The 27,689-nt window shown below is 38.8% G+C and overlaps 1 protein-coding gene across 1 annotated transcript in view; it reads right to left on the bottom strand.

The window, feature by feature from the left end:
• ASPG (asparaginase) overlaps positions 1-27,689 on the bottom strand; it is a 48,320-nt gene that overhangs the window by 15,094 nt on the left and 5,537 nt on the right. Inside the window, exons 2-12 of the mRNA XM_050897916.1 lie at positions 27,029-27,158; positions 23,346-23,457; positions 20,425-20,550; positions 18,880-18,963; positions 17,674-17,800; positions 10,562-10,674; positions 8,889-9,077; positions 5,786-5,899; positions 2,663-2,782; positions 1,470-1,565; positions 414-577 (exon numbers count right to left, since the gene is read on the bottom strand). Of these exons, the coding sequence (XP_050753873.1) occupies positions 414-577; positions 1,470-1,565; positions 2,663-2,782; positions 5,786-5,899; positions 8,889-9,077; positions 10,562-10,674; positions 17,674-17,800; positions 18,880-18,963; positions 20,425-20,550; positions 23,346-23,457; positions 27,029-27,158 (1,375 nt within the window). The remainder of the gene's footprint in view (positions 1-413; positions 578-1,469; positions 1,566-2,662; positions 2,783-5,785; positions 5,900-8,888; positions 9,078-10,561; positions 10,675-17,673; positions 17,801-18,879; positions 18,964-20,424; positions 20,551-23,345; positions 23,458-27,028; positions 27,159-27,689) is intronic.

Here is a 27,689-nt window from a genome sequence, read left to right as displayed (position 1 = left end):
TGGTCTTGATGAGAAAGGGGAGGTCAGAAAGAAAACAGACAGCCCTCGGTCCTGCGCTTTCATTTCTGACAGTCAAAAGGAGTGATCAGTTTGGCTCTGTTTTATAAGGAAGCCTCATAACAAAGAGTGGAATCCTGAAATTACGGACAAAGTCTTGTCGGGAAGGCAGCAATAAGTTACCTTATGCTAAAATTCTGCGTGCATACCAAGTTGTTTGCTTTCATTTCATATTATTTTTAAAAAATCTTTTAATTTAGGCTAGTCGCATCCTTTGATTTGTGTTATTTTAACTGCTGTCATTTACACATGACTGCCGAGACAAAACAAGACCAAAACACAGGGATGGACTTTAAATCCAAAATGACAGAAGGTTTATAAATTTACATAGAGTGGTGTATAAATTATTTTGTTACCTGAATTTGATCGCATTCATCAGTGGGGTAGATCCAAATCTGTCTCTAGCATAAACAGTTGCACCAGATGTCAACAAATACTCAACTAATGGTAAATGCCCTTCAGAGGCTGCAACATGAAGTGGAGTTCGGCCATCGTAGTCTCCACAGCTCAAGCTTCCACCCTACAAAAGGACAGATCCTTTGCATGCTGAAAAGATAATGGCTGCACATTGAGTTGTTGGTACAACAGTAGATGCATACACCACATTTTAATTCTGCCACCAAAATGTTAAGCTTGTCAAACTTAAAGTTTATCTTGTAGCATTGCTTTAGCACCAGTAAAGATATTTATTCCACCTTCTGCATGTGCCCCCCGCTACACGCATTCTCATTAGAGCCCCTTCAGATACGCTTTTTATTGCAGTACACCATACAGCAGCTTTGGGCCTATAGTCTGCTAATTTTACTTGTCTTAGTTTATTGTTTTTTTCAAGATATATTTATCCTTTCTTGAGGCCCATTACCAAAGTCTCAAGAGTAGGGTAAACCAAGGCAAAGAGAAAAAAAAAGAGGTGTAGAAGATGATACAGGGAAATGCCTGTTTCTTTTTTCAGGTATAACCCAAGCTAGAGCTATGGGGAGAGCCAAAAATCCTAAATTAGCACTGCACTGTGTTTTGCTTAAATATAATTTTCAAGTTCTTTTTTTTTAATCATGACAGATTTACATCCAAAAGCTGGATACTATGAATATGCATAAAGAAAGTTAAGTAAAAGAAAGCAGCACAAACCATTTTAAAGTGTTCCAAAGTCAGCAGATAAGAACTTGCATTTTAATCTACCTGTATTTTCACAGTTCAAAAGAAAATGTAAACAGCTGAGAACCAGATATAGGGGAAAGAACATACCAGTTTTGAAAGACAAAGACTGAGGAGCCTAGAAACCAACTGTATTAGTCAAAGCACTTTGATTCTAAGTCTTAGGTAGTTGCTTCCCAGTGAGCATAGCTTCCTTTCATCATTTACAGCTCTATTTAAAAATTCATGTTTTGTAAAAACTGTTAATTTTACGTTACCATTTCTGCTATGGCTCTTAGTGTATCTGTGTCACCCAGTTTAGCTGCAGCACAAGCCAAAGGTGGAATTAATGCATCTCTTATGGCTTCTAACTCCTGAGAAACAAACAAAATTAAACATTTAGTATATCAGCCTCGCCTCTAATGTGATTGATGTCCAAGTCATAAAAACACTGCCCTTGCTTTCATGTCAAGTTTCCAAATTAGTCATTTGGTTATTTAAAACTGGTAGCATTTAGTTCTTGGAAGGAAAGAAGTCTCATGTTTATTTTACATTTTGTTGGTCTCACATCCATGAAGATTTATATTCCTCCCTGGCAACACTACAATTACCTGATATCTATATATACCATTTAAGGTGCACGCACTAATTACCATCTCTGTACTGCCAGAGTTACACATCAGTACAGTAAGAGAAACAGCGCTGGTAGGAGTTGGAAAAGACCATATAGTCCAGTCTCCTCAAGACTGGATCAACTTTATTCATGTGATTCCTCAGATATTTGTGTAACCTGTACTTCCAAACCTCCACTGACAAGCCCCATAGGCCCCCTAAATATCCTCCCATTTCTCATGCTTACTAAAGAACAACCATACATTCAGTATTCATTAGCTACTAAAAATCCCATCTTCCCTGAAACCAAGCCAAGAGAAAAGCAAATACTTGTATCTTACAACCAATACTATATTTTCTGATTTTCCAATTGGGAGGGACTAATATTAAATACCACAAATTGCACTTGTGTAGTGCTTCCTTAGTATCAGCCTTCTATGATTGCATATACAATTAAGCTGTTTTAGCCATTATTATTTGGATTGCTCCAAACTGTCAATACATTTGACCACAAAAATACAAAGCACTTTTTTATATCATTGATACCCTGAATTACAGCAACCGTCTGAGGCTTGTTATTGCAACCAGCCAGCCAAGAAAATAAACTCAAGATGGGGCTACAAAGAGGAAAAAAAAAAGATAATATGTTTTTAATTAAAAACATTTTAATGTTATGCTTGTCATTGTGTCCTTTCTCCCTAACCCAATTGGTTAGCTGGAACACTCAGTACTAAAAAAATAATATAAAAGCTCCAACGTTCCATTTTTCTTTCAGCTTTGCTGTTCATCTTTAAGCTAGGTTCATTTAACTGAGTTTACAGCTTTACATGAGTTCAATTTTAAATATTTAAGTATATACCTGCTTGCTGCTGATACTTAGGGATTTGGCAATCAGTTGAATAAACTTGCTATCTTTCAGAGAGATCTTGGCTCCTGTGGGTACAACAGTCATTTCTCCTCTTAGATTCTCACTCAGCATCTGAAAAGCAAGCAATCAAATCCTTTGTTAGCAGAGGAAAAATATGGTAGTAGTCTAATAAAAAACCTTAGGATCAAGTTAGAAAATTGGAGGAATTATGGAAACTAATTGAATGCAGACAAAAGATTAAAGAAATAGTTACTGTCCCATGAAGACTGCAAGTTTAAAAAGACAAAGGGGGGGGGGAAAAAGGACAGGCAAATAAAACTTTCTTCCAAAGAAACCAAAATAAGCACATAACAAAACACACCAATTTTTAGAGTATGCAGACAAAAGTTCCCTAGTGGGGTAAGCTGCAGCCTACTTAAAAACACAAAGATAGTGAGTAATTAGCAGAGTAAGGCTGAAGACCAGAATATTCTGAAATGCTGCCTTTTGCCAGCATTCCCAAACCTCAGTACTCCTACACAGACTGTGTACATAGGCCTCAAAACAAAGCCCAGTGCTGCCTGTGGATGGTCATGTATTTCAGTGGATTTTCAATCAGCTCCATTAGCCCTGATTTTGTTAAAATTTGGCCATAGAGCCAGCTTTGAATGCAGACGGTCTACAGTAGTACTAGTCATTCAATATTAAAGTAGGTGTGTAACAGTTTGCAGGATGGGTGCATCCAATATAACCAGGAAAAAAAAACAAACCAAAAAAAGGTCAGCCAATTCATGTGTAGAAAGTGCTTGAATATGGCAATAAAGAAATGAAAATACTCCAAAAGACAGGTTCTGGGAAACCTGGAGAACAGAGAGAGAAGCCAGTCATTAAGAAAAAGCAACTGGTTTCCTCAATTCTGACAATTTTACATACTGGCACTCTTCAACGAAAGGTTGCTGATGCAGCTATAAAGCACGTAGTTATTTCAATTAGAATTTTAAAAAGCAGGATTGTGAAAGTTTGCAAGAAACAGATGTGATGTTGGAAGGAGGAATGCCCCAGGTTTACTTATGTCTAGGCATGCCCTTTATTAAAAAAAAAACTCCAAGCGCTGACAACACTGTAGCTGTCTGCTGGAAGAGTCCCATATACATGTAACTCAGAGGATACCAACTGCTTTGGCGCACTTTTAGAGTTTGACAGGTTGAGCTCATTGCTTTGCACAAGTAACCTTAGCAATTGGCACCTGTGCTAAATGCACCCAGTGCACAGCCCTGTGTGCCTTACTCAGTCCTACCAGCTCTACAGCCATTTGCATGTGTCTGGGGGCACATTCCTTGCTGCTTCGTGTTGAAAGAGAATCCTAACATAACCACGCCAGCTTCAGGAGAGCTTCCGTCTCTTGGGAGACTATTGTTTGGTGATATGTTTAGCTGAAGATATTGCCACAGACAACATATTTCCAGGCTTTCTTCTTCTCCTGGTCTCTACCACTCATTCCTGCCCAGGCAATGCAGCATGCTGCTCCCTTAGTTGTGCCAGCACAATTGTTTGTGGGTCTGTACAATGAGTCAAATGAGGAAACCGATCCTGCTTAACTCAAAGAAATTGCAAAAGTTATTTTGTTTTTCAAACCATATAAAGGAGGTCCCAGCACCACCACACAAAAACTGTGTACCACATTCCGAAGGGCAGCACATGAAGATGCAGGAGTACCTTGTGCCAGTGGTACCTAAAATGTCCTATCACCAAGTCCTCACCTAAGTCAGCTATCTCACCTTAACAAACTGGATCTCAAATTAAGTTTTAACTCACACACCTAGGCAGGAAACCAGCTGGGAAAGTTTCTCCTGTCCCACGTCAAATAATCCTCTGTGCAAGAAGATTAAAGTCTGCATTAAAAAAACAGGCTAGTATGTGTATGTTCCAGGGTCAGTGAGTGTACCAAAGGGGCATCAGTGAAGAGCCTCAGTTTCTAAAGTGTATATAAACAAACACATGCAATACCACTACTCTTCACACAGCATTATGTCGCCTGTCAAGCATGTTCTTGCACAGAGTATGTTCTTGCCATCCTCACCGAAGAAACACATGGCTCCTCCTCCTCTCATTTTTCAGACCCAGGGCTTTAGCAAACAACCGACAACTCAGAGTCTGAAACTGTTTCTAAGCACGGTAAGTGGTACTTCCAGCCACCCCACTTATGATCATAGGTGTCCAAATATGTTTGTCTCAAGAGCTGCTACTGGTTGGAAGATATTGAGCATGAAATAATGATCAAATTTGTTTCAGTTTTAATAAAAACAAAACACCATCATAAGATACACATATGCATGCAGTGCTTAAGTGTAGAGAGTGACTCATCATGATGTCATCTCCCAAAGTGTCAGCATTATGATTTCACTGCATACAAGCATAGAAACACATACATTCCTGCAGACTGCTGCTCCCCTATTTAATTCAGAGCTATATGTTCCTTGTATAAAAGGAACATGATATATAACTATATAATTTGAGGAAAAAGCCTTGATTAAGCACCAATGAACAGTAAGAACATTGTTAAAGGGGTTATGATTTTAAAATCAGTTACAATTGGTTCTTAGAATAATCCTCTATTTTTTATGTATTTATAAAGCGTATCTCCTCTTAGAGGAACAAAATCTAACACTGTCATGAGTAATGCTGTAAAGGAAGAGGCTGTAGGCAATATTTATTTTCAGAATTAGCTTTGTGTGAATGAGTCTTGGATGAAATCTTTACCACACTAAGATCAATGACAAGATCTTTGCTGACTTCAGTACGGTTGGGGTTCTGTCTCCTATATGAATTTCCACATATGGGTTTTTAGTCCAGAAATGTCCAAGGTAGACTACTACCATTTAAAGATGGCATTTTTATGGCTCAGTCACAGTCTTCACCTGACTTGGGCAGAGAACTCTTTTCTCTCCCAATCTACATACATTCATTTGCCTAACAGTATTTTCCTTAAGGAAAAAAACATGTGATGTTCACATTGTGGCTCTGGAACCAATTGCTTTTAAATGCAAGAGAGAAGCTCAAGGCATTCAGCTAAGCAGAAGTTAGCACAGTAGATGAGAAAGTTAAAGCCTTTCAAGGTCACACTGAAATATTTACCTGCGTCTTCTGCTCCCAGCTAAGGTTACTCTTGCTGAGCGTGTATGACAGTTTAGCTAGGGCTGCCTCTGGTGTCATGTCACCTCCAGGAATTACTCCAACATCAGCGAGAGTCTGAATAAAAAGGAATAATGATTCCAATTAGCATAGCATTCAGAAATACCTGCGTGTACAGAAAATGTATATGAATGATGAGTAGCTACACAGAATACAGTACGCAGCTGTGCCTCCACTCTCTTGCTCCTCCTACTGCCACTGTAATTTTTGTAATTTTAGTTATCAAATACCAAGCAAATGCTAGAGCCAGCTGAATAAAGATGACTTTTACTTTAAATTCCTTTTCATGCAATAACATTGAAGAATTCAACCAAATGTTTGCCACGGTCACTTACTATGCTAAAAGGGAAAGGTTACAGGTCCGTATCAGCTATCTGCAGAGTTGTCAGATTCCCTTTATTGAAAAGCTGCAGTTACTCTGTTTTAACCCAGTGGCATTTTGAACATTGCCAAGTAGGCTGTTCTCACACAGACATATTTACCATTCTTTTATGGGGCATTGCTTTGGATGAATTCCAGCGCTACAGTGTGCTCACAGCAGGAGTGTTTTCAGATCCTTTCAGGCTGCACTAGCAGTGTATGATTTAGAACATACAACTAAAATATGTAATTTACACAGTTCTGACGAACAACTGAAAAAGATGACCTTTTTAACTTATCTTTCTGGTAGTTAAAAAAAATAAACTATCTGAACCAAAGCAAAAAGCAGAAAGACCTTTGCTACGGTCAGCAAGCCCCGTAAGTATACAGTGAGCAAGACAGCAAAGACAAAGGAGATGTTAGATCTGTTGTCACTACATTGTACCTGGGCAAACACTTGGGCTTCTCTAAACCACAGATCATCATCTTTGCCATAATGTGATGCCTCACAGTTAAGCATCTTGCAGTAGGTTCTTTACACTGCATTTTACTGTTAAATACCTTGTATATAAATTTCAGCTTTAAAACTTGTTGTGGCTTAACTAATATTTTTAGCAAGATGCAGAGCCTTAATCAGCTCATTAACCACCTCTGAGAGCCCTAGACTAACATTTTTAAAAGTCCCATGGGAAAACATATACAGAGAAGGTGAGAAATACTTTCTGTACTGCAGAGCTAGCCAAAGAACAGTTAGGGCTTTTTCAGCAGGTTTGAGAAAGAGGAGGAGGAAGGGATTTTCCAGCTTCCTTCCTATACCTAAAGTCCCCTCAATTATAACTTTCTACTGTGCAGACGGATAAGAGGCCAGATATTCAGTTAATTAAAACAAACACTTCAAGGGAAACCAGGGACTCAGCTGACCCGCGTAGCTAGCTTGAATGAGTAAAAAATGGCCTAGCCATATGCAAAGACCTGTGAAAGATTTTATTCAAAGAAAAATCAAAGCAAAATTAACATTACAGCAACTTTCCAGCATTCACCCATGATACTTCCTCCATTGAGCAGTTCCTTATGAAAAGGAGAAGGCAACAAAAGAACAAGCACGAAGTAATTTTGTAGGACTTGGCTCTGTCAGTGTTCTCCTCAAAAGATGCCAAGAAAACAGGGCAGCCTCCATCAATGGATGCTGAAGCAACATAATACATGCTCCATATAAAAAGTGGAAGCCAGAAGTGAACACATTTCCACACAGCCTTACAGTAGTTCAGTAAGACCTGAGCAGAATCTTTGAATTCAGCATACCAACAGTCTGGATCAGAGTGCAAAAAGCCATTTTAGAGATGTCTACTTGGAGAATCTTTTAACCAGAGCACAGAAAAGGTTTTTTTCTTCCTTCCATACATTTTAGCAGTTCATTTCAAGCAGAAAATCACATAAAAGCTAGGCTTCATTTTCACGTTGTTTTTCAAACATAAGTTTGGTGTCTTTTATTGACTTAACTGCTTTCTTCCTTCTGTGTGAACTGTTCTATATAATCCATGTATTCCTATCGTATTTGCTACAGAGCACGGGATCTTTGCAAAAGTTAATACTTCTCAAAACATTGCCATGAAGTTATGCAAAAGTTGTACCAACACCCAAATGACTGCCCATATCAGAAAATACTGAGTTTGGATACCGAAGAGGTGGAAAGAAACTCTTATAATCTCCTTTTCTTTCTCCTCAAAACAGACTATGTGTTCTTGAAGCAAATATAATCTAAAGCTTTGTCAAAACCAATGTTAAAAGAGGCAGGTTTCAGCATCAGACTAGAATATCTAGGTTTGCCTTACAGTCACTGAAGAGGCTGGCTCTGCCAGACAGGTGGTTGCTCCCAACAAAACCAGGTGTCTAAAACAGGGGATGAGTCACCCTCTGGCAGTGCTTCTTGGCTATTTAATGGCTAGCCTTTTTATGAAGGCCAGTTAAACCAGCTTCCTTCACACTACCACATGCAATACTCTTATATGGCTTTGAGCTCTTATTAGTCCCAGTGATGTCATGTCTTAATACACAATTGAGAAACTCACTATAAAATGCCCTGAATATTAACAGTATCTACACAAAGCCTGCTTTAAGCTAGCCTTCATGGGTTAAACCCAACTGATTTCCGTTCTGCAAGACAGACACTTCCTTACATACTGTTCTCCAATCTCTCACTGAATTGAGTGGTATTTCCAGTCAAATAAAAAATTGGGATTTGGAATATTGCTTGGATTTGCAGGCTTTCTTGATGTTCTTATGTTGTAGCTAAGTAATTGCTATCCTATCAAATACTACTTTATTTGATCATCTGACCCCTAAGCTAGCATCTAGCTTAGTGGAATCCCTTTGGAGAGATACTACCAATCTAATGCAAGGCATCCTGGAGTGCTGCACACGACAGGAGCAAGCAACCACTAATTTGGGATTTGAGCTGACTGTTTCGGCCATTCAGACTAGCAGTAACAGGATCTTGTTTGCAGACACATATTTAAATGCTTCCCGCTTAAGATTTTTCAGATATAGTTATTTTATGAGCAATATCTTCACAGTTAATAAATCTGGTTTTATACACTGCTACTACTAAAAGTATACAATCAAGTTGTATCAGTGGGATGTTTCTTTTACACAGCAGTAGAGTCTGAAATCATTGCACAACCCTCACCTGCCCTGTTGCATAGACCGTTTTAACGGACCCTCGTAAGCACTGGGTACAGTTTAGAATCACTACTTTTCGTTCGGCTGCTGCTTTCTTCAGTTCTTCCAGCAAGTCTTCTCTGTTGTTTGGGGCATTGCCACTTCCATATGTTTCAAGCACAATGCCCTCAATTGGAGGCTGAAGAAACGCTCTTACCTGTTTAAAAACAAGACAGGGAAGAGAGACAAAAGGTGTGTTTAAGTCACATTAAGATTTTCATGTATGGCACAGAGTTTTTAAAAATGGTCTATTCCTGTTATAGTCTTACAGGCTCTCATGCCTTACAGTCTTCTCATGCCCTTCTGTGCTCCCCATTTGCAATAACTGGGACTGTAGAATAAGCTTTAAAAAAATGAGAATTTCACTCTCTAGCTTCCTTTAAAATTCCTAGAGAGATAGATTTTAAAATAAACTATTTTCTACAGGCATGACCTCAGCGTGAAAAAGGATGCTATTGTTCAAGTGCCATTAACAGGCTATACTGTTGCACCATGGTGGAACAAAAAGGTAGATTTACACTTATGAAATAAATGTAGAATTATTAATTGACATTAGAACCCCTGCCCAGATTTGTTACTTCAGCAAAGAGTTTTGTTAACAAATGTCTGCCTAACTAAGGGAGAGAGTGTCTCACCTTTCAGGAAAGAACATTCTAATGAAGCCTGGAGTTTTTTAACTCAAAACCCAATTGATTTAACTCAAGGCAGAAGAAAAAAGAGGCACTAATACATTCTGGGCCGGTTGTTAATGAGGTAGCTATTGTGCTTCACTGTAAGAGAATGCCTAGCAAAGTCCTCTTCCTAGAAACATGTATTTTAAACAACCTAGATGTTTCCTTGCTGATCACATATGCTAAATGCAATACACTGTCAGCCTCCATGAGGCTAACTATGCAGTTGGAGTTTTATTGCAAATATACCACCCCTCTGCCTTTCCATCTGTTCATATTCAACTAAAAAGAATGGTAATATAATTGAGGAGTGCTGCTTAAACTACTGGATTCAATTTAAGATGGCAACAGCCACAAAAGACCTCTCAATTTAATGGAACTAGTATTAAACAAAAATTTAAAGACAGATCTACTTAAAACCACAGTTCTGCAAAATAATTTCTAAAGGCAAAAAAATCCCACTTCTCATTTTCAGCTCTGTATGAATGCTAAGAGTCATGTTAACCATCAGCGTGAGACAAAATGAACCTTAAAAAAGAAGCATGAGTTGTAGAAATAGTCACACACCCCTCCACCCACCATATTGTGTATTCTTTGACAACACATCTATTAATATGGCTCAATATGCAGCAAGAGAGCATTTCCATGGTCCCTGTAGCCTGCACCTGTCTAGAAAAGCACACCTGACCTATTTATGAGCCCTGATAAGAAATTAATTTTAAGTTTCAGAGCCCAGGCGGTTTAGACAAAAGATATTTGAAAAGCTTTTATCCATAGATTATGGCATATGAAAATAGTCTTTGAATGCTCTGATACTCCAAAAAACATTTATCAGAAGAAGACAGATCCTTTCCTTTCCCTCCAAAACCCCAACCACTGCTACAAACAATGCAGCTTCCCTACTTCAGCTAACTAATGAAGTATTTGAGCATCACTTCACCCACTTCCAACACGAAGTGGTGACACTTACAGCAGCAGCGGTGATTCCTGGGAAGATTCGCAGAAGCCCAACATTCCTGTTCATATTGGTGTGAACTTGAAATTTCTTTTTGGTATTGGCTTTCCACACCGTTTCCCAGTTTACTGTTAAGAGAAATGACCTTTTTAATTTAATATTAAGACATTATATTAAGTACACTTGTAGCACTTCATACTTATAACATTGTCTTTAAAAATGTTTCTTATGTAGGGGATTCATGAAAGACAATGTATTTTTGAAAAGAGGAAATGAAAGCCCATTTAAGACAGCGGCCACAGCAGCTGATCTAGCACATCTTATTTATTAGGTGCCACAAAATATGTCTTCAAGGTCACATCCAGGTCACGCTCCACTGTTTTATATTTTAGCTTTAATTCCAAAACAGTCTAGATTCTGAGATATACCAGTATTACTCGTCAATATTTCTAAGTTAGTGCCCTTCAAGGAGATATTTAACACGTATGCTTGCTTCAATTTAATAGCATTTTATAGCAAAGACTTCCAAAATGGATATTTTAGTTCAATGACCATTAGTGAACAGGATGATCTATCAGACACAAAGCTACTACAACCTCTTCAAAAGAGAAGTCTGATAGCTCTGAAAAGCATCCGAGTACTAGACCTGATGAGTTCAGGATGTTGAACATGTCCTGTTAGTGCCAACTCTCCCAGTTCAGAGTGCTTAGAAAGCCTCAACCTACAGAGCGTTGTGCAGGTCTAGCATAGGTGAGATATTTACTTGTCACGCACTGACCTGAACTTCATTGTTATGTAGTTGGCCTGATACCAGCCTGGATTCATGTTTAGAAAACAGACCTTCATCTTCCCAGACATAAGAGATGACAAATGCAGTTACTGTTGCCGCTAATCACCTCCAGAGTTTATTAGGTAGTTACTAACGATTAAATAAAATAGCAAGGATTCAATTAACTCCGATTATACATTTAGAGCCAGAAGCCAGCTGTTTAACTAATAGTTTGTTTGTGTTGCATTATTAGAAGCCAAGTCATGCATTATTGATTTCAAAATTTTACTACTTCAGTGTAGGAGCACAGCGTTGGTAGTGCTGATGCCTCCTACAAGGCAGTGGAAGAGGTTTAACAAACAGCAGCCAACAGCTCAGAGCGTCATGCTTCAATGAAAGTAGACCATGCCGTAAAGTTACCTGTTTCCCCATCATGATTTAAGCTTTTTAAATTTTGGAGAAACTCCCAAGCAGCAAGACAGATAAAAGATCTGCGTGCATAATACTGACTTGCTTTCAGCCATGCGGAGAGTTACTCACACCAATTACTGTTGCAATCTCTTGCAATCAGCAGACAGCCATTTGCAAAAAAATTCAGAGTACATTTAAAAGCCTCCACTGAAGCCTACTCCATTGCCCCATTACCAGAGATACTAAAAACTACACAATCCATTAAGTCAGGACAGAAAATAGCAATCACCTATAAGACTTTACGAACTTTCCCTTCCTTCATGGTGCCCTGTCAGCAACTAGAGCCTCTGTATGTTCTTTCTAAAAAACCACCATACGTTGTTAAACAGGTCACAAGCAGTTGGCTTGGCATCACGTTTGTCCAGCTAGCCACACTTCAGCACGTGGATTCCTAATGCCCTGGGAATGGGAGAATAGAAATATAGACCGTTTCTACAGTTTCTTTGTGCTTAGCTGGCCAGCACAGTTCTGAAACCACCTGGTTGGATTTAGTAGTTAGCCAAGTAGCTCTCAAAGGCCTCCATGAGCTTTCCAGGGTGAGTTAGAGACCTGCAGGCGGTACATGGGTGAGTGCAGAAAGCTGTGCATTTGTTCTGCTTGAGGTTCATAGGCCTGGCTAGCCACATTCACTCATGAGCACTGTGCTTTAAGAAGCAGCAGTGTTTAGCAATAAATCCAATCATTTCAACCTTCTAACACCCAGATTAATTCTTTAAAAGCAGCCTCCTCTATAAGAAAGGATGGCAATAAAATTGTATCAGAGCTTTCTTTCCTTTATCCTCCATAAGCTAGGAGTCCCTGCCAAAACTTCACAAATGTTTACTACTAAGTTTGGCAACTATTAGCATCCCTAATGCCTGTAATGAACTTGAAGAATGAACTGAGGAAACCTGCCTTGGCATGGATCACTAAGGTACTGCCAAAAGTAGAAGACCAAGGAGAGAGATCAGAGGAGAGGTTCAGAAGTCAGACCTATACCAGGCCTATACCTGTACTCTTGGAGTACGCTCTACCAAATAATATATCATCTTCAAGATAAATGTAATGCATGGAGACATAGTACAGTGATGTAATTCCAAACTATATTAAAAAAAAGAACTAAAGATTGTCCCTGAGTTAACATTCTCTTGGTCATGAACCTCATCAGCCTACATAACATGCTTGGTACTGCAGACTCCACAGATGTCAATTTTCCATTAGACAAACGAGTCTAAAAGGCAGAACAAAAGGCAAGTGTGATGCAAGAGCCAAAGACAAATATACATAAAAGCCCGACTTCATCTCAGATTTATTCAGAACTGTTGTAAGTGTAAAAAGTGTAAAAAATTTAGAACACACCCTTTGCATCCTCCATCTCAAAGATTACATCCCCAAAAAGGAAGAATATTTACATCGCATAGCTAAGTTCAAGCATCTTCATTGTCCTGAACAAACCATCTGTCTTGCAGCCTATAGTCATACCACACAGCAATCTTCTTTTTCTTACATAAAAAAAAAAATTTTAAAAAAATCCTGGGAATCACTAACAGTTCATAGAATCATAGAATGGTTTGGGTTGGAACAGACCTTAAAGATCATCTAGTTCCAACCCCCCTGCCACGGGCAGGGACACCTTCCACTAGACCAGGTTGCTCAAAGCCCCATCCAGCCTGGCCTTGAACACTTCCAGGGATGGGGCATCCACAACCTCTCAGGGCAACCTGTTCCAGTGCCTCACCACCCTCACAGTGAAGAACTTCTTCCTTACATCTAATCTAAATACACCCTCTTTCAGTTTAAAGCCATTACGCCTTGTCCTATCACTATATGCCCTTGTAAAAAGTCTTAAGTAAGAAACTCACATACAAGCAGGTGAAGTACAAAAAGCTATATACATTGGTGTTCATAAGAGTTTTTTATCCTATGGATAAGAGTGACTAATTAGGGATATTCAGTTTTGGCACAACACAGAAAACAGGAACCTGTTCTGACTTGGATGGCCTGTGCTTGTAAAGAGTTTAACTGATATAGTGTACTGCACTATGTAAATATGGATACAAAGCTGAGGAATAAATGTGAGCTAGCTACTGGTGTTGCATAGCAGAAAGTAAGTTTTTAAAGCAATGTACATAAAATAAAGAGGTAATGGCTATTTATATACTGTATCCAAAATGGCTTGGGATAGAAAAGATTGCATTATTCAAGGAGACTGTATTCAAGACATTAAGGTCTTTTGTTTATTCTTCCAAACAAAACCATCACATAAATAATACTCTTCTATTTCCAATCTCCCTCTCCCTACCAAATACTACAGCTTTTAAAATTACAGCTCAAAAAATACATCCTTATCTTATTCAGCTTTCTTCTCACACACACACACACACACACACACAGAACTATGGTGATAGGGTTAGTGCGGAAAAAACGTCAACCTGACTTAAAAATAAAATTAAAAAGAGAAGCAGCTCTACACAGTCTAGAAAGCAGCAAAACCCCCCTGTTGTTAAACAGCGCCTATGCCACAATGCAGGTTTCAACTTATAATGGGAGAGCAGCAACTAAGAGCGACACCTCCCTTAGGAGTGGTGACTGAACTCCGAGTTATGAAATCAAACAAGAAATACAGCTTTTTGTGATTGCAGAGCTCCAGACAAACAGCAATGCTTTCTTCTCATCCTTCTCTGCAGGGCTACAGGCGAGACCTACCATTATATAAGCTGCCCTGGCGTTCATTACAATTCACAGTGGCAGCCAAGGGGTGGGGAGCGCAGGCCAACCTATGGGTGCAAATTCCTGACGGAGCCAAACAAACATAGACCCCTTTTTTGGCAGTTTGTTATAAAACAATTGACACACACCTTCTGAAATGAATATTTAAATTGAATGGTGTCGTTGCAAGAATCAACATGCCTACTCACAAGGGAGGGGGGGACCAAAAGCACTTCAGTGAAGAGAGCTCGCATTTGCCTTAATACATAAATGACTTGAGCTTTTCACTATAAATAACCAGAACTGCCAACCAAGACACAGACTTGGCCAGTGACGAATAGCTTCTCTCTAACGAGACTGGTGGGTAGATGAGCCCAAAAGGGCCTTCCAACCTTCTGCTGCTGCTGTACCATGGCATGCAGAGTCACACAGGCTCTGTTCGTCCCCTACACAAGTTATGTTTCTCGTCATACAGTTCTGTACATGTGCACCACTCCCAGAAGTTACATGCATGTGTGATGAAGAAAGTCCAGCCATGGTAACAAAGCAAGTTTCGTATTTGCTTCATTAGGACAATCGAGAACAGAGGAGAGTAATCAGTTATGAAATATACTGAGACTCTACACATTTCAAGTGAAATAGTCCTCCTTGTCTCTCCTGTTTTCAAAGTATGGGAGAAATAAGGGAAGGTCTTCTATTTGATAAGCTTTAAGATTTTAGCAATATTTTTGGTTATTTCTATATTGTCCATTTCATACAGAGATTTCTGATTCTGCTGCAAAAGTATTTCCCATTGGCAATGGGTTTCTTACTCATCTCAGGAGTGGGCTAGAATTTTTCACTTCTTACAGGAGTTTCTTGTGCGAAATTGAAAGTCTTGAGGAAGCTGACACACTTGCTTATCTAAAACTGGATAATGGGACTCTTAGGTATTGCTAACACAGTTAAGGATCTGGCCGAGAACACAGCCATTTGATGGGATCAGAAATCTGCTGGGAGCCTCACCTGAAGAGGGAACAGGGTGAAAAATGGTTATCAAAAATGAAGAAGAGAGCTGCAGCCAGGGTAAGGAAGGGAACTAAGCTTCTCCCTCTCCTCTCTGGCTCTGAAGTAGATCATTGCTTTTGTATGGTATGCCTAGCCTCGAACAGCATGTCCTCTCCTCATTCCTGTGTACCAACCCATGATCCCATTATGCTCCCCACTCCCTCCATCCTGTCACCTCTCCCCCTCTGCTTCTCTGGAATTTTCATTCCCAGCTTTTTTAGAACCGGGAAGCCTGAAGAAGAGTTTCTGCACATGGCCGCCTACTCCTGGCATCCTCAGGCTGCTCTCCATAATGCTGAAGCAGCAAGAGTCAGTCTTGTCTACAGTCAGCCCTGTCTACAGGAGGATTAAGACATATTATACAAAGTCGTTTGAAAAAAAAAAGTTAAAAGATGCTAGATTTGTTTGGTTTGTTTTTAAAAGCCCAAGTGGTTCCTTGTCTCCATGAAAGCTTCATATGAGGATTGTACAAGCAAACTCAAGGGAGACAGTGATGTTTCAAACAATTACTTCGGACAAAATAAAGCAGCACTAGTAGATTGCCCATACTATAAACTATGTTTTTTCAAAATGAAACAATCCTTCAATACTGACACCATCATCTTGGATAAATGATGCTACTCTAACTGAGTAATCAACTGAAACAAATAAAAACAGAGCCTATCACACCATCAGTTTTTAAATCAGAAGTCCCCACTGATCTCAATGGGGCATTCTACTGAAAAGATAATGGGACCCAATATGGGCCAAGGGAAGTACTTAATAACTTTCTCATTTTTCTACTATAGACAAGGAATCACAAAACAGTTCATTCAAATCCAAGAGAGAAATAGCATGCAATTTGCAGCTTGATTTCATTATTGATCAGTCAGTAGATGGAATTTATTTATACCCTATTTGATGCAGTTCATAAAAACCCAAGAAAGAAGATTCTCCCCGATTTACTGCAACAATCAACTGACAGCATTTCTGTTGATTTCAGATACACCATATTTGACAGAGCACAGTAATACAACAGTGGCAGACTCTCTACCTGAGAGATGTCTTACAGACCACTACAGTATTTCACAGGTTTCCTCAGTTTGTATCTGGCTGCTACAAACACAGGACTTTGATCCTGAAACTTTGTTAAGTAACTCCCACTCATTAGGTGGAAGGGATAAGTGTATTTTTCCAAATTGCAGAATGTCCCTCTCTAGTAGTAGAAACCATTCAGAATGGCACACTGCATGGCACAGGGCTAGATCTCCTACTGCCCCTAACGGCACCTAGCAAAAGAATGCGGGAACCCCCTCCTATTCCTATTTTTTTATAATAATGGAGATTGTCACCAAGTCCTGCTCCTTTTTAATATACCTAGCCTATCCAAAAGCTGCTCGCATAACATTTTATATTTTTTAAAACTGTTCTTTGGTATGTTTTTTGGCAACTCCTCATTTGGCTAGATTCCAAATGTGTCCCTCTTCTCCCCTCTCCAAAGAAAGGGTGCCATTTATCCAAGAACAGACATCAATGTGTTCATGACTTTGCAAATGGATACTGAAATCTTCATGTAGTTTTTCCCCTCCTTAAAAAACAGACACACAGAAATTATAGGGAGCCTGAGTAAGTTCGGGGAGAAGAAACTTCACACAGCACATATTCTAGGTCTGCTGTTTTCAGTGTGCTTGCAGTTTAGACAGGTCCTAAATATCCAGTAAAACATCTTACACAATGACATGCATCAAACAGAGAATCTGTCGAAGCTGCAAGTACTCTGCAATGACTCTTTTGCCTGATTTCGGAGCCCAGCATGGTCATTAATGAGATGATTAAACTCTGTTCTTTCAGTCCTCATTCCCTCATTTTTATCTTCAGAGCAAGCATTTTCATGACACAGGGGCAACATTCCCTCTGGTTAGTCTGGATCTTTAGTCCAAGTCAGTCGAGCTCACATCTATGTTCAACAGATAAATGCAGTTGAGTCACAAATTCTCAGTCTTACTAATATTTAAACAGTTTCAGAGCAGATAAAGTGGAGTCAAGCTACAGGGCTTTCAAAGGTATTTGAGTTTAAAAACAGCATTTCAACTACATAGGCACAGATTCTTTTCAGCTAGAGTTCTACTGCATGTGGCATAAATTACAAGGCTTAAGAGATGATGTTGCTTACTTGTAATATCAACCTCAGCATTTGCAAGTGGAGGCAGGTTAGGTGAGGAAAAGGCATTGAAACTCCCAGCATCCACCTTAGTCACCCTATTTCCCCTGTACAGTTTATTATAAAAATACAGGCACACCTGCAAGACAAGTAAAGAAACAGGTCTATGAATAAGCCAGTAATTAAAAGATTCAGTAGATAAATACTGTAGTCCGTCCTTTATAAAGTGTTTTCTAAATCTTTAAAGCAACTCAGAGGCTAGTAGCTGTTTACAACTCTTACCCTTTTAAAAAGAGTTGGCACATCTGTCACACATTGGTTTAAGAATTTAAGAACAAAACAAGTTAAGAGCTAACTAGTTTCGTAATCCTCTCATGAGGCATAGTCTAGGAGACAGCAAATTTGCCTGAGTCCACTTCAGAGATAGAGGAAAGAAACAGTGTGGACTTTTCAATAAGTTAATCAGTTATATCTAAATTCAGAGTCCAAAACCTTAAAAAAAAGGCCTGGTGAAAATGAGGATAACTTTCAAAAGAGTTACTGCACATAAATAATAAGGTTCTTTCTCAAGTCCCTTAAACTTTGTCAATTGGAATTTGAAGGAAAAGAGATACCTCAAAGTTGTTATTAGTTATGAAGATCTTGACCAGTCAGCTACTGCTGTTGTCTTACAAGAACTGGCTTTGGGAGCATGGCAGAAGTGAAATGAAGTGTAACCTGACCAGTTTGCTCTCTGATTTTCGGGCTGCACAGCACCAACATCTTTAAAGGCAGGGTGCTGAGACCATGGAGGTACTGTCCATGTCCATTAGGTATATCATCCTCGGCACTTCAGTCTTCAGGAACTAGAGCTAGAAGACACTCCTACCAGTTCTAGAGCAACTTGAGAACTTCAAAGTAACTTTCAGTTAAAAAACTGACTTACAAGTGTTTCAGATCCTACATATTCACAAGGTAACCTCTGATTTCAAGTCTGCTGCAAGCTACATTTCAGACTTGATAGTGTTTATAGATTGTATATGGGCAAAATGGGATATGACTTTTGAGAAAACAGCACGTGCTTTGCCATGCAAGCGCCTGTTACCTCAGCTGAATTCATTTATCTGCCTGTTTAAGTGCAATTCTTTACTGCCTACTAGATATTTTGAGTATGTAAGTATGTGTCCTGGCTAGAGGGAGAAAAGCAGCTTCTGAGACGGTCTTCACAGGCAAACAGACCTCAGGAATCACGAACTGCCCAGCAAAGAGTAGTGCTCCCAGAAGGTTGGCTCGGCCATCATTCTGCAACTCGTATATGGGCACCTAAAGAACAGAGACTGAAATTACACCCTGTCCCTTATGTAAAGCCTACACAGCAGAAAAAGGAGTCCAACTTATGCAATACAAATACATGAATAATTTACGTAATGATGATTTATGAGAAATAAAGTTTCCTTCTTCATCCAAACTATTTTAGACTGCAGCAGATGGCAGGATTTCCCTCTGTGCTTAACAGACTTTTATAATTTAGGTGCTTAAAAGCTAATATAGAGATGTTTCTAGTGTGATTAAGCAGATTAAAACACTGATGCAGAAAAAACATAAAAAATAAAAAGCAGGCATAGTTAAAGTGACTGAGCATGGGAGAAGTGATTGTACAGAGAAAAAGCAACAGCCCCAGATCATACAGAACTGCCACTATGGGCTTCACAACAGCTCTCTTGCACCATCTTTCCTCATAGTATAGAAAAAGTGAGCCAGCAGGTTATTACTGACAGAAAAGGACAAGATTAAAAACAGAAATTTGGTCTGCTGAGTGATGACTTCTCTGCCTTTTCAGATTGCCTCTTTACTAACAGAGAGTCAGAGCTCCTTTCAGCAATGAAAAAAAAATCACATGCTCCATCGCTAGATCGTGTGTCAGGCAGATCTCCAAGCAATAAAGCCAAAAAGAAAGTAAAACCTTGAATATGATGTATCACAACTAGACTGCCCCATGTCAAGACAGTAAGTGGGAGCCTACTCCTTCCTAGACTTTTGTATTTTGACTTCAAATAGACCACATGTGAAAGGGAAGTTATGAGATGGGGGAGGGGAATTTTACAGTGCGATGTTTCATCTCTCTTTTGTGATTAGAGCTGTATTTTACACTCAAGCAAGCTATTCTAGTAAGACAACCCCTCCCCCTCAGACAATATGCAAAGGGCTGATCTCCAGCTAAGAGAATGAAAATTAATAAATGTAGTCTTTAGAGGAAAGGAAACAGATGATGTTAGATGCTTTGTGGAACAGAAATGATCAAAAATGCATCTAATGCTTAGAGATTATTAAAAAAATTATAAAGGATGCAACAATGAGTAACATAAAACAGTATAACAACTGATGAAGTAAAAAGTAATAAGCTTCAGGGCTCTAAAAGAAAAAAAGACAGCTAACAACCAGCAGCCACCTGAGGCTGGAAAGATGCTTCCCACATAAACCGATTAATACACAATGGCCAATGACAGGCTCTTATATCTTTCTCTGAAGCATCTGGCCCCAGCCATAATGAACTACTGGTCTGATTTGGTACAGAGTTGTAAAGTCATTAATGATAAAATTATGGGGCAGATCCTCAGCTGGTGAGCCCGTCAGTTCTCACTAATTTCTATCAGCACTGTGACCATTCACCCTGGCCTGCCCTGCACTACTAAACTACACAGTGATAAACAGGATACTACCTAGTTTTGCATATAAAAACCAAAAATGAGGCTTCCGACTTCAACTTCAAATTAAGTCCATTACCTGAGATCCTGTCAGAACAACAGTTTTACCCAGGTTCTCACACATGAAGGATAAGGCTGAAGCTGTATAGGCCATGGTATCAGTGCCATGAAGGATCACAAAACCATCGTACTTTTCGTAGTGCTCCTGGAGATGGACAGACAGTTTTCACATTGTTAGAGCAATGCATTGGCATCAGCAAGTGAGGTACATATTGCATTACTTTCACTGACGCAAGCAACAGCATAATACTTTAAAGGGTACTACACGTGTAATTCCTCCTAAAGTTATCCTGTTTTCAGTTTAAATACAATTAAGGGTTAATAGGACACTAAGCACTAGAGCCAGTAATTCTAATTATGGAACAGTCAAAGAAATTCTTCTGTGTATACATATTAATGCAGCATTTTTAAACCAGAAGACTGCTAATTAAGAAAAGCTTAGCAATGGCTTTAAACAGGAATGTTAACGTATGCAAATTAGTCGTATAGTCTGATTTCTTGTTGCCGCTTTTACTTTAGGGATTACACCATTTACAGGAACAGATTAGGCAAACCAAGGCTATCATAACATCCAGAAAAAACAGTTCATTTAATCCGGGTGGCAGACAGGCAAATTGCCAGTGTAAGAGTGCCCTCTTCTGTTGAAAAGTCATCCTTTCTGTAGCAGTATGTGACTTCTGCAGCAGAAAGAAGTGAAGAGGCTTCTTGTTCGTTAATGTACATACACTTGCTGGTTTTTGAGAAGTCCCTTAGACTATCAGGCACATACAGATGCAAAAAGGAATTTTATAATAACTTCAATCTACATACAATTCCACACAGGAGTTTTTTTAATGCAAAGCCATGAATTGCACAGTTCATCTGGTTGGAATAAAGTCATCTGCTGGCTTTTGGAGGAAAAAGGAATTGGTTCCTTTATTTTAAGAGTGATGCACATAGTGAACACTGTAGTGAGAGACACTGATGTCTCTGATGTAATTTGGTAACATGGAAAAGATTACATAGAAGTCTAAGCAGATACATGAAGTGCCGGGGGGGGGGGGCGGAAAGAGGGCTTGCCATAGAATTAAATAATTTAATTAAATTTAATTAAAATTAAGTTTAATTACACTTCTTATGCTACAGTAGCCACACATGCTTGGTATCTCGTGATAATAAGGTCACCTCCAAACTCACCTGCAGATTTCTACTTGTCCTTTTGCTATTTCTTCACTGATACTCATGCCTACATGTTGCTACCTACTGGAAGTTTCAGGGGATTTCTGCTTATCTCTAACAAGTTAGCCAGCAGAACAACAGCCAGTGTTGCAAGATCTTTCTGTAGGCCAAACTATAGCATGATGCAAAAAGCGTGCTCTAGTTATTCACCAACGCAGTAACAAGGTAACTAAGTTTCAAGAAGGGCTAAGTTCATAGAAATAGCCACTTGTCCTCTCTATCTCAATCAGTATGCTCACGAATATTTTCAGCTTTATGAACCTTATTAGATGCGAAAGAACGTAGCTTGGTTTAAGCTTCATAATGTAAACGATCAGGCTGGCAATTAAGGAGATATCCCACCCAAACATCTTAGAATGTTTCGGTCTGGAAAGTCATCAGCATGTTACAGCTGTGCCGTGTCCAAGAAGAACACGAAGTGGCAGTGTCTATACATAAGCCAGACAGTTGAAGTTTTTTTTCCCTTCTCAGCACTTTTCACTCGGATTACACGAACTGGATATTTGTATATACAGAGAAGCTGCATTCTGTGTACAAGAAGGAAACGGTATTTTTTGTAATAAAACTAATATGCCATTAAGGAAGAAAGGTAAATTCTCTCCTGTTCAGCATGGGATTGCTTTCTTCTACTCTTGGCCCTAGGCTTTTGCCAGCTGCACCCCTGCTCCATCCTAGAGGCTCTCCACCTATATACCAGCTCCATCTCTTCTCTGCTCTGGCAAGATGCATTCGATAGGAGGAGCATCATCCCTAGTTTGGTGGTTTCAAGATTAGAGGACCTAAAGGCGAAAGACTGTTACCTGAATCTTCTGCTTCATTCCCTGCATTATTATACTGTTCACATGCATTGCTACAGCTTGGTGGAAGAAGGAAATTTACATTATAAAGCCCACTATCGCAGAGCGAGCAGGAGTGGAAGAGTAATATCTTACTAGGCCCACGGTTATTTATTTCTAACAGCTATGTATGAATTGCTGGTGTGAAGTATTTGAAATGTTTTGCATTTCTACTTTCTTAAAAGCACACAGCTAAGTTCAGACACGGGGACAGGAGCAGAGAAATGCTGATTTTTTAATCTAGAGAAGGATGTAATGAATTTATCTATATATGCAGAAGTAGCTAGGGCTTTAAACATTTCCCAGTGTGGGAAACCTAACCATGGTAGCATTTTTTCTACTGGCTGCAAAGCCAAAGCTAGTCAAGTCCGTCTGTGTCCAGAGTAAGAAAGGCATAAAGACATGAAATTATTTTCTATGTCAATAGCCAACTATTAAGCTATTTGAACACTCAAATGATGTGTAACTAAGCAATCTTCAGTTAAGTCACCTACACCGAAGGATTTTACTCAACATTTTTGGACAGTGAATTTAAGTCAAGGTTTTAGAACATATCAACCTACATATTACATACCTTATTCAATCATAGCTGCAATTTTCCTATTTTTTTTTCTTGTACAGAATTATGACATGGCTTATCATTGGAAGAACTATATAACTTTAATGAGTTTGCAACATATTCAAAAGGAAAAAAAAATTCAGCAAGCTTTGCAAGCACAGTACTTGTTACTTTGCAATTAACTAAGCAAGGTACGTAACAATTACATTTTAAATAAACAAATATATACATATAGCACTACTGAATTGTTTTATCTTGCTAAGTATACTAGATATACTGCTGGTTCTGTTTAAGCAACAAAAGAATTCTTATCCCACACCATAGTACCTGAAGTTTCCTTGCAATTTTGGCCCAGTCCTCTGGCGTCATGTTGGAAGAATCAAGCAGCGGTGAGAGCTCCAGGATTGTGTAAAAAATTCTTTTGTTTTGCTTAGAGAGACTATGAAGAAAGAGAATTGGGAAAAAAAAAATTCTTAGAGCTAATATCAGCTCACCGCTTCTGATTTTTTCCTCTAAATCAGTAGTTTTCACTCTTTTCCTCCTCACCCCCCCAAGTCTATGGCAAAAAAATGGTCTTAAATTTGGAACATTAAGTTCCAAGTTTAGAAGTTCATGGCTTGATGTGGTTTAAAGCACAAATCCCTAAATTTAATTTAATAATAAATATAATTTGGGAGGCAGAGGAGGCTGGCAAAACTAAAGACAGAAAAGAAGAACCCAGACTTACTTTGTTTAAGTTTGGAACTGAGTTCTAACAAAAGTCGATAAGAAGCCTTAAGGTTTAAAAATGCTTCATAAGCTATTGAGAGGCATCTATAAAGCTCCTAAGGTTTATAGGGGGTCAACAGAAGAGTTGCAACAACTTTTTGATCCTTTGGCAAATATAAATAGATACCCTATAAATAGATACTCTTTCCTGACACAAAGGGTATCTTCTCTTAAGAGTCTTATGATGGGGATTCATTTTTGTGGCTTTTAGAAGATCCACTCTTCTCAGTTTCTCTGACCTCAGATTTCAGAAAAAGCTCTCTTGGTTAGTTAAGTTCTTCAAGTAAACTGTTGCCTTTGCTAGTAATAGGTTAACGTTGTAAAACCCCAGTGCCAGCCTATTAGGCCTGTTGTCACCTTGTTATGAAAGTTTTCTATATGGTAACCAGCTGTCTCTTGTTATGATGTGAAGTTTAAGCATGTGATAATAGCAAAGATCTTAATATACTGGCATAGGTTGAAAACAGAGGCCTCAGGACTATAAACAACTCACTGGCGATCAATTATTGGCCACTGAACAAGTGCAACCCTGACAGCTAGGAAAAGATTGCTCTAAGTACAATAAAAACAAGACTAAGCAACTATGCAAGGGAAAAAAAACCAACCCAAACCAAAAACGAACAGTCAAACAATAGGATAAAGTACCTGTGGGGCTGAGGAATGTAACACTTTCAAACACCAAGCAGTGTGTAGCTCAGCAGATGGAGACCAAAGATTAAGAAGTGTCTAGACACTCAAGCATCTTACAAAAGCACACGATCCCAAATTTGGAGGGGACTTATCAAAGGCGATGATGGCTATCGAATCACAGTGGGATTGTCCTGGCTCTAAGCATGCTGTCTACTCTCCCTGCTTCCCAGGACCACGGGTCTCCCTTTCTCCACCTGCCTGTCTCAAGAAATCTGACTTTTCAAAGACCTTTGATTTGCCAGCCAAATGGACTGCATACAGAGCATGTGTTTTACCCCCAAAAACATGCTCATTTCTCCACATTAACTTTCTAACCTCTCAGAATAAAGTGACCTATATATAAATTCAACTTGGCAGTTAAGATTTGGGGTAATAAAAGAACCCTACTACTAATATTTTCTGCTACCTTTCTGAAGCTTGGAAGAGGATAGAATATCCACCATTTTCACCCATTCTTACATTAATTGGAACATGTTCCTATTTAGCAATGCAGTGGCCAACAAGCAGCTCACAAAGAAGAACTGCTAGCGGGCCAGCTCTGCCCTTCCTACTTGCTCTTCCAGACAGAGCCATCCAGAGCGTGTTTAACAGGATCATCTTCAGGGCGTTCTCAATGCTTTTCCACTGCCTGAGGATGATGGAAAGTTCCCTGCCAGCTGTAACTGTGACAGATACTTCAACACTTACACCGGAAGACAGTCAAAGGCTATAGAAAAGACCAGGATACTGCATGGATGCGTGAAAGTTCCCAAAATAAGGTGCTTAGAGCACAGAAAAGTTGATTACCTTCCTGCAGCATTTGCAATAGTGTTTTGTTTCCACTCGCTATTCTTGTATATATTTATAGCAATATAAAATACACAAAACCAAGAGTCAATGATCAATTCATCAGCTAATAAAATCTGCAGACCCACCCCCCTTATGAGGCCTGTAAGACAGTTGCATACAGCAGAGAGAGCATTTAAACAATGTGTAGTTTTCGTTCATAACCAACTGACATACTGTACCTAAGAAGTTAGACTTCATATGAAAAATTGCCTTGTTGGATATCACATTTACACATGCTAAGAGTAACTTCGGAAGTTAGTTGAAAATCTGTGAAAAGAAAGCTCCCCTGAGGATGTGCTGTTAAATAAAACACCACATACTGACACCGGAGACCAGTCTAGTCTATGATTTTTGATGCCTCTCTCTAAAAAGAGATCATATTGTTCCTCTTACATCAAGGTTATCACACAGATATACAAAGTTCATGAAATACTCCTATTTTCTCCCCTCAGAAACTCACAATATTTCTCAGCTGCCTAGTTAAAATATCACTCAGCTAGCACAAAAGAGAAAATGGCAAATTACCATGACTAACCTCCAGAAATGGCACTCAGCAGTGCCAGAAAAACAAGACAAGATTGTTTTTTAAACCTCAGTTTCTGATGTGAATGATTGTTTTAGGCTTTTCTGTTCTTCATGGAAAAGATGTGCCAGGAGAAGTATATTTAGGACTCAAACAGGTATATTAGCGTAGTTTTGTTATATTTCAAATCCCTTAAAGTATTTAAAAGTTATTCAGTTACAAGGACAGTATCGTAACAGAGCTCCATTTTTCTTAGTATAACCATTGTATTTAACACAAACTGTATGTTCACATCAATACTACTCCACTGGGAGTCCATTTCTTTCCCCTTTACCCCTTTTCCTGCCATCTGCCTTTTAAGTGGTTACTTTTAAAAACTTTACACAGAGACCTCAATACAAAATAGAAAGAAATTAATAAACCTTACATTTTCTTTGTATGTCCTGATTTTCTCCTTAAAGATTAAAGAATATCCATTTTTACTCTTATAGCAAAACAGCTATAGTCCCATTTATTTTTGAATGACTGTGTAAAATCATCCTTTGTGCAACGGTAACGTGTTTACAGGGGTACAGTCATTCATCACAGCTGGGGGGTATCTCAAATTAGCATACTGCCCTCTAAATAAATCCTATAAGCTTATTAATCATTGCCCAACAGTTAAGAAGCAATGCAGAATAATTATAAACCCATCGCTTATTATCATAATGTTGCATAAATTTGGGAAAGACAATCAGCTTTTAGGGTTTTTTAAAAATAGAAGGCCTGCAGAATTAAAGCATGAGGCCTATTCACAGATGCATTAATTAGATGCTACTTTTTCAGACATATGTTGAAGATAATTCACACAGAGCTGTATATACACTTTTCTTAGTTCCTATAGAATATTTGTATGTTTGCACAGTAGCAAATTAATATCCAAAACAAGAAAAAAATGCAGGACTAAGCTGCCCAGAATGGTTACTTGTTGCCTAATTTAAAAGTTATTTCTCAAGCAGCTGTAAGACACTTCATTGCAAATATAACAAAACAGACATTTTCTATTGTGCCAGACATGGTAGGCTTTTTCCATTTAAGTCAATATTAGCATTTTTGCTAATCTCATAATGGATTCTTCACATTAAATGTTTGGAGATGTACTTATCTGAAAAATAACAAGATACTTCCTAACCCTCCCTCTCCCCAAGGAAAACGCACTTACGGGAGCACCAATGTGTTATCTGGAAATTCATGGAAGTTGTCCAGTTTTCTTTCCTGGGCGTATGCCTCATCATGCAGCATTGGCATCGTTTTCAAGCTGCTTACTAATTTATTGGCCTCAGGAGCAAGTCCTTAAAAATGAAGAATAAAGGAAGTAAATAAAGGACCAGGGATGGAAGGAAGCGAGTGGCACAGTAAGGAGGGAAGAAGTCAAGTTACACAGCTGTTTGCCCATCCTTCCAAATTAAATTTAAACAGTCTCTTGCCAGTTTAAGAATGTGAAAACTGACTATAACCAATAAATCTCCATGCAGTTATTCCTTTCTTGACTTGAAATAAATAAATCCTTTATTTAAGACAAATAATGTTACAAATCTCCTCCATATCAAATATTTATGTTTTACCTATTTTCAGTTGTTGCTTGTGTGCAAATACCAATCAGCAGTAGGGGCAGGAAGCCAATTTTTGCAACTGTCGCAAAAAGCTACCATTCTCTCTTACATTTGCCATAACTATTCTCTACCTAGTGGTAGAAGACTTACAAAACACTGAGCATTATTTTGTACTCTAAAGTTGTGATATTTTTACCTAAGCTTCTTAGCCTACAGCACTATTGGCACAAACAGCAAGGCACGAGTATGACTATGTTGGAAAGCTGCTAT

Source organism: Gymnogyps californianus, chromosome 5 (genome assembly GCF_018139145.2).
Source record: "Gymnogyps californianus isolate 813 chromosome 5, ASM1813914v2, whole genome shotgun sequence".
Lineage (NCBI taxonomy): Eukaryota > Metazoa > Chordata > Aves > Accipitriformes > Cathartidae > Gymnogyps > Gymnogyps californianus.
This window is presented reverse-complemented; position numbering and strand designations above follow the sequence as displayed.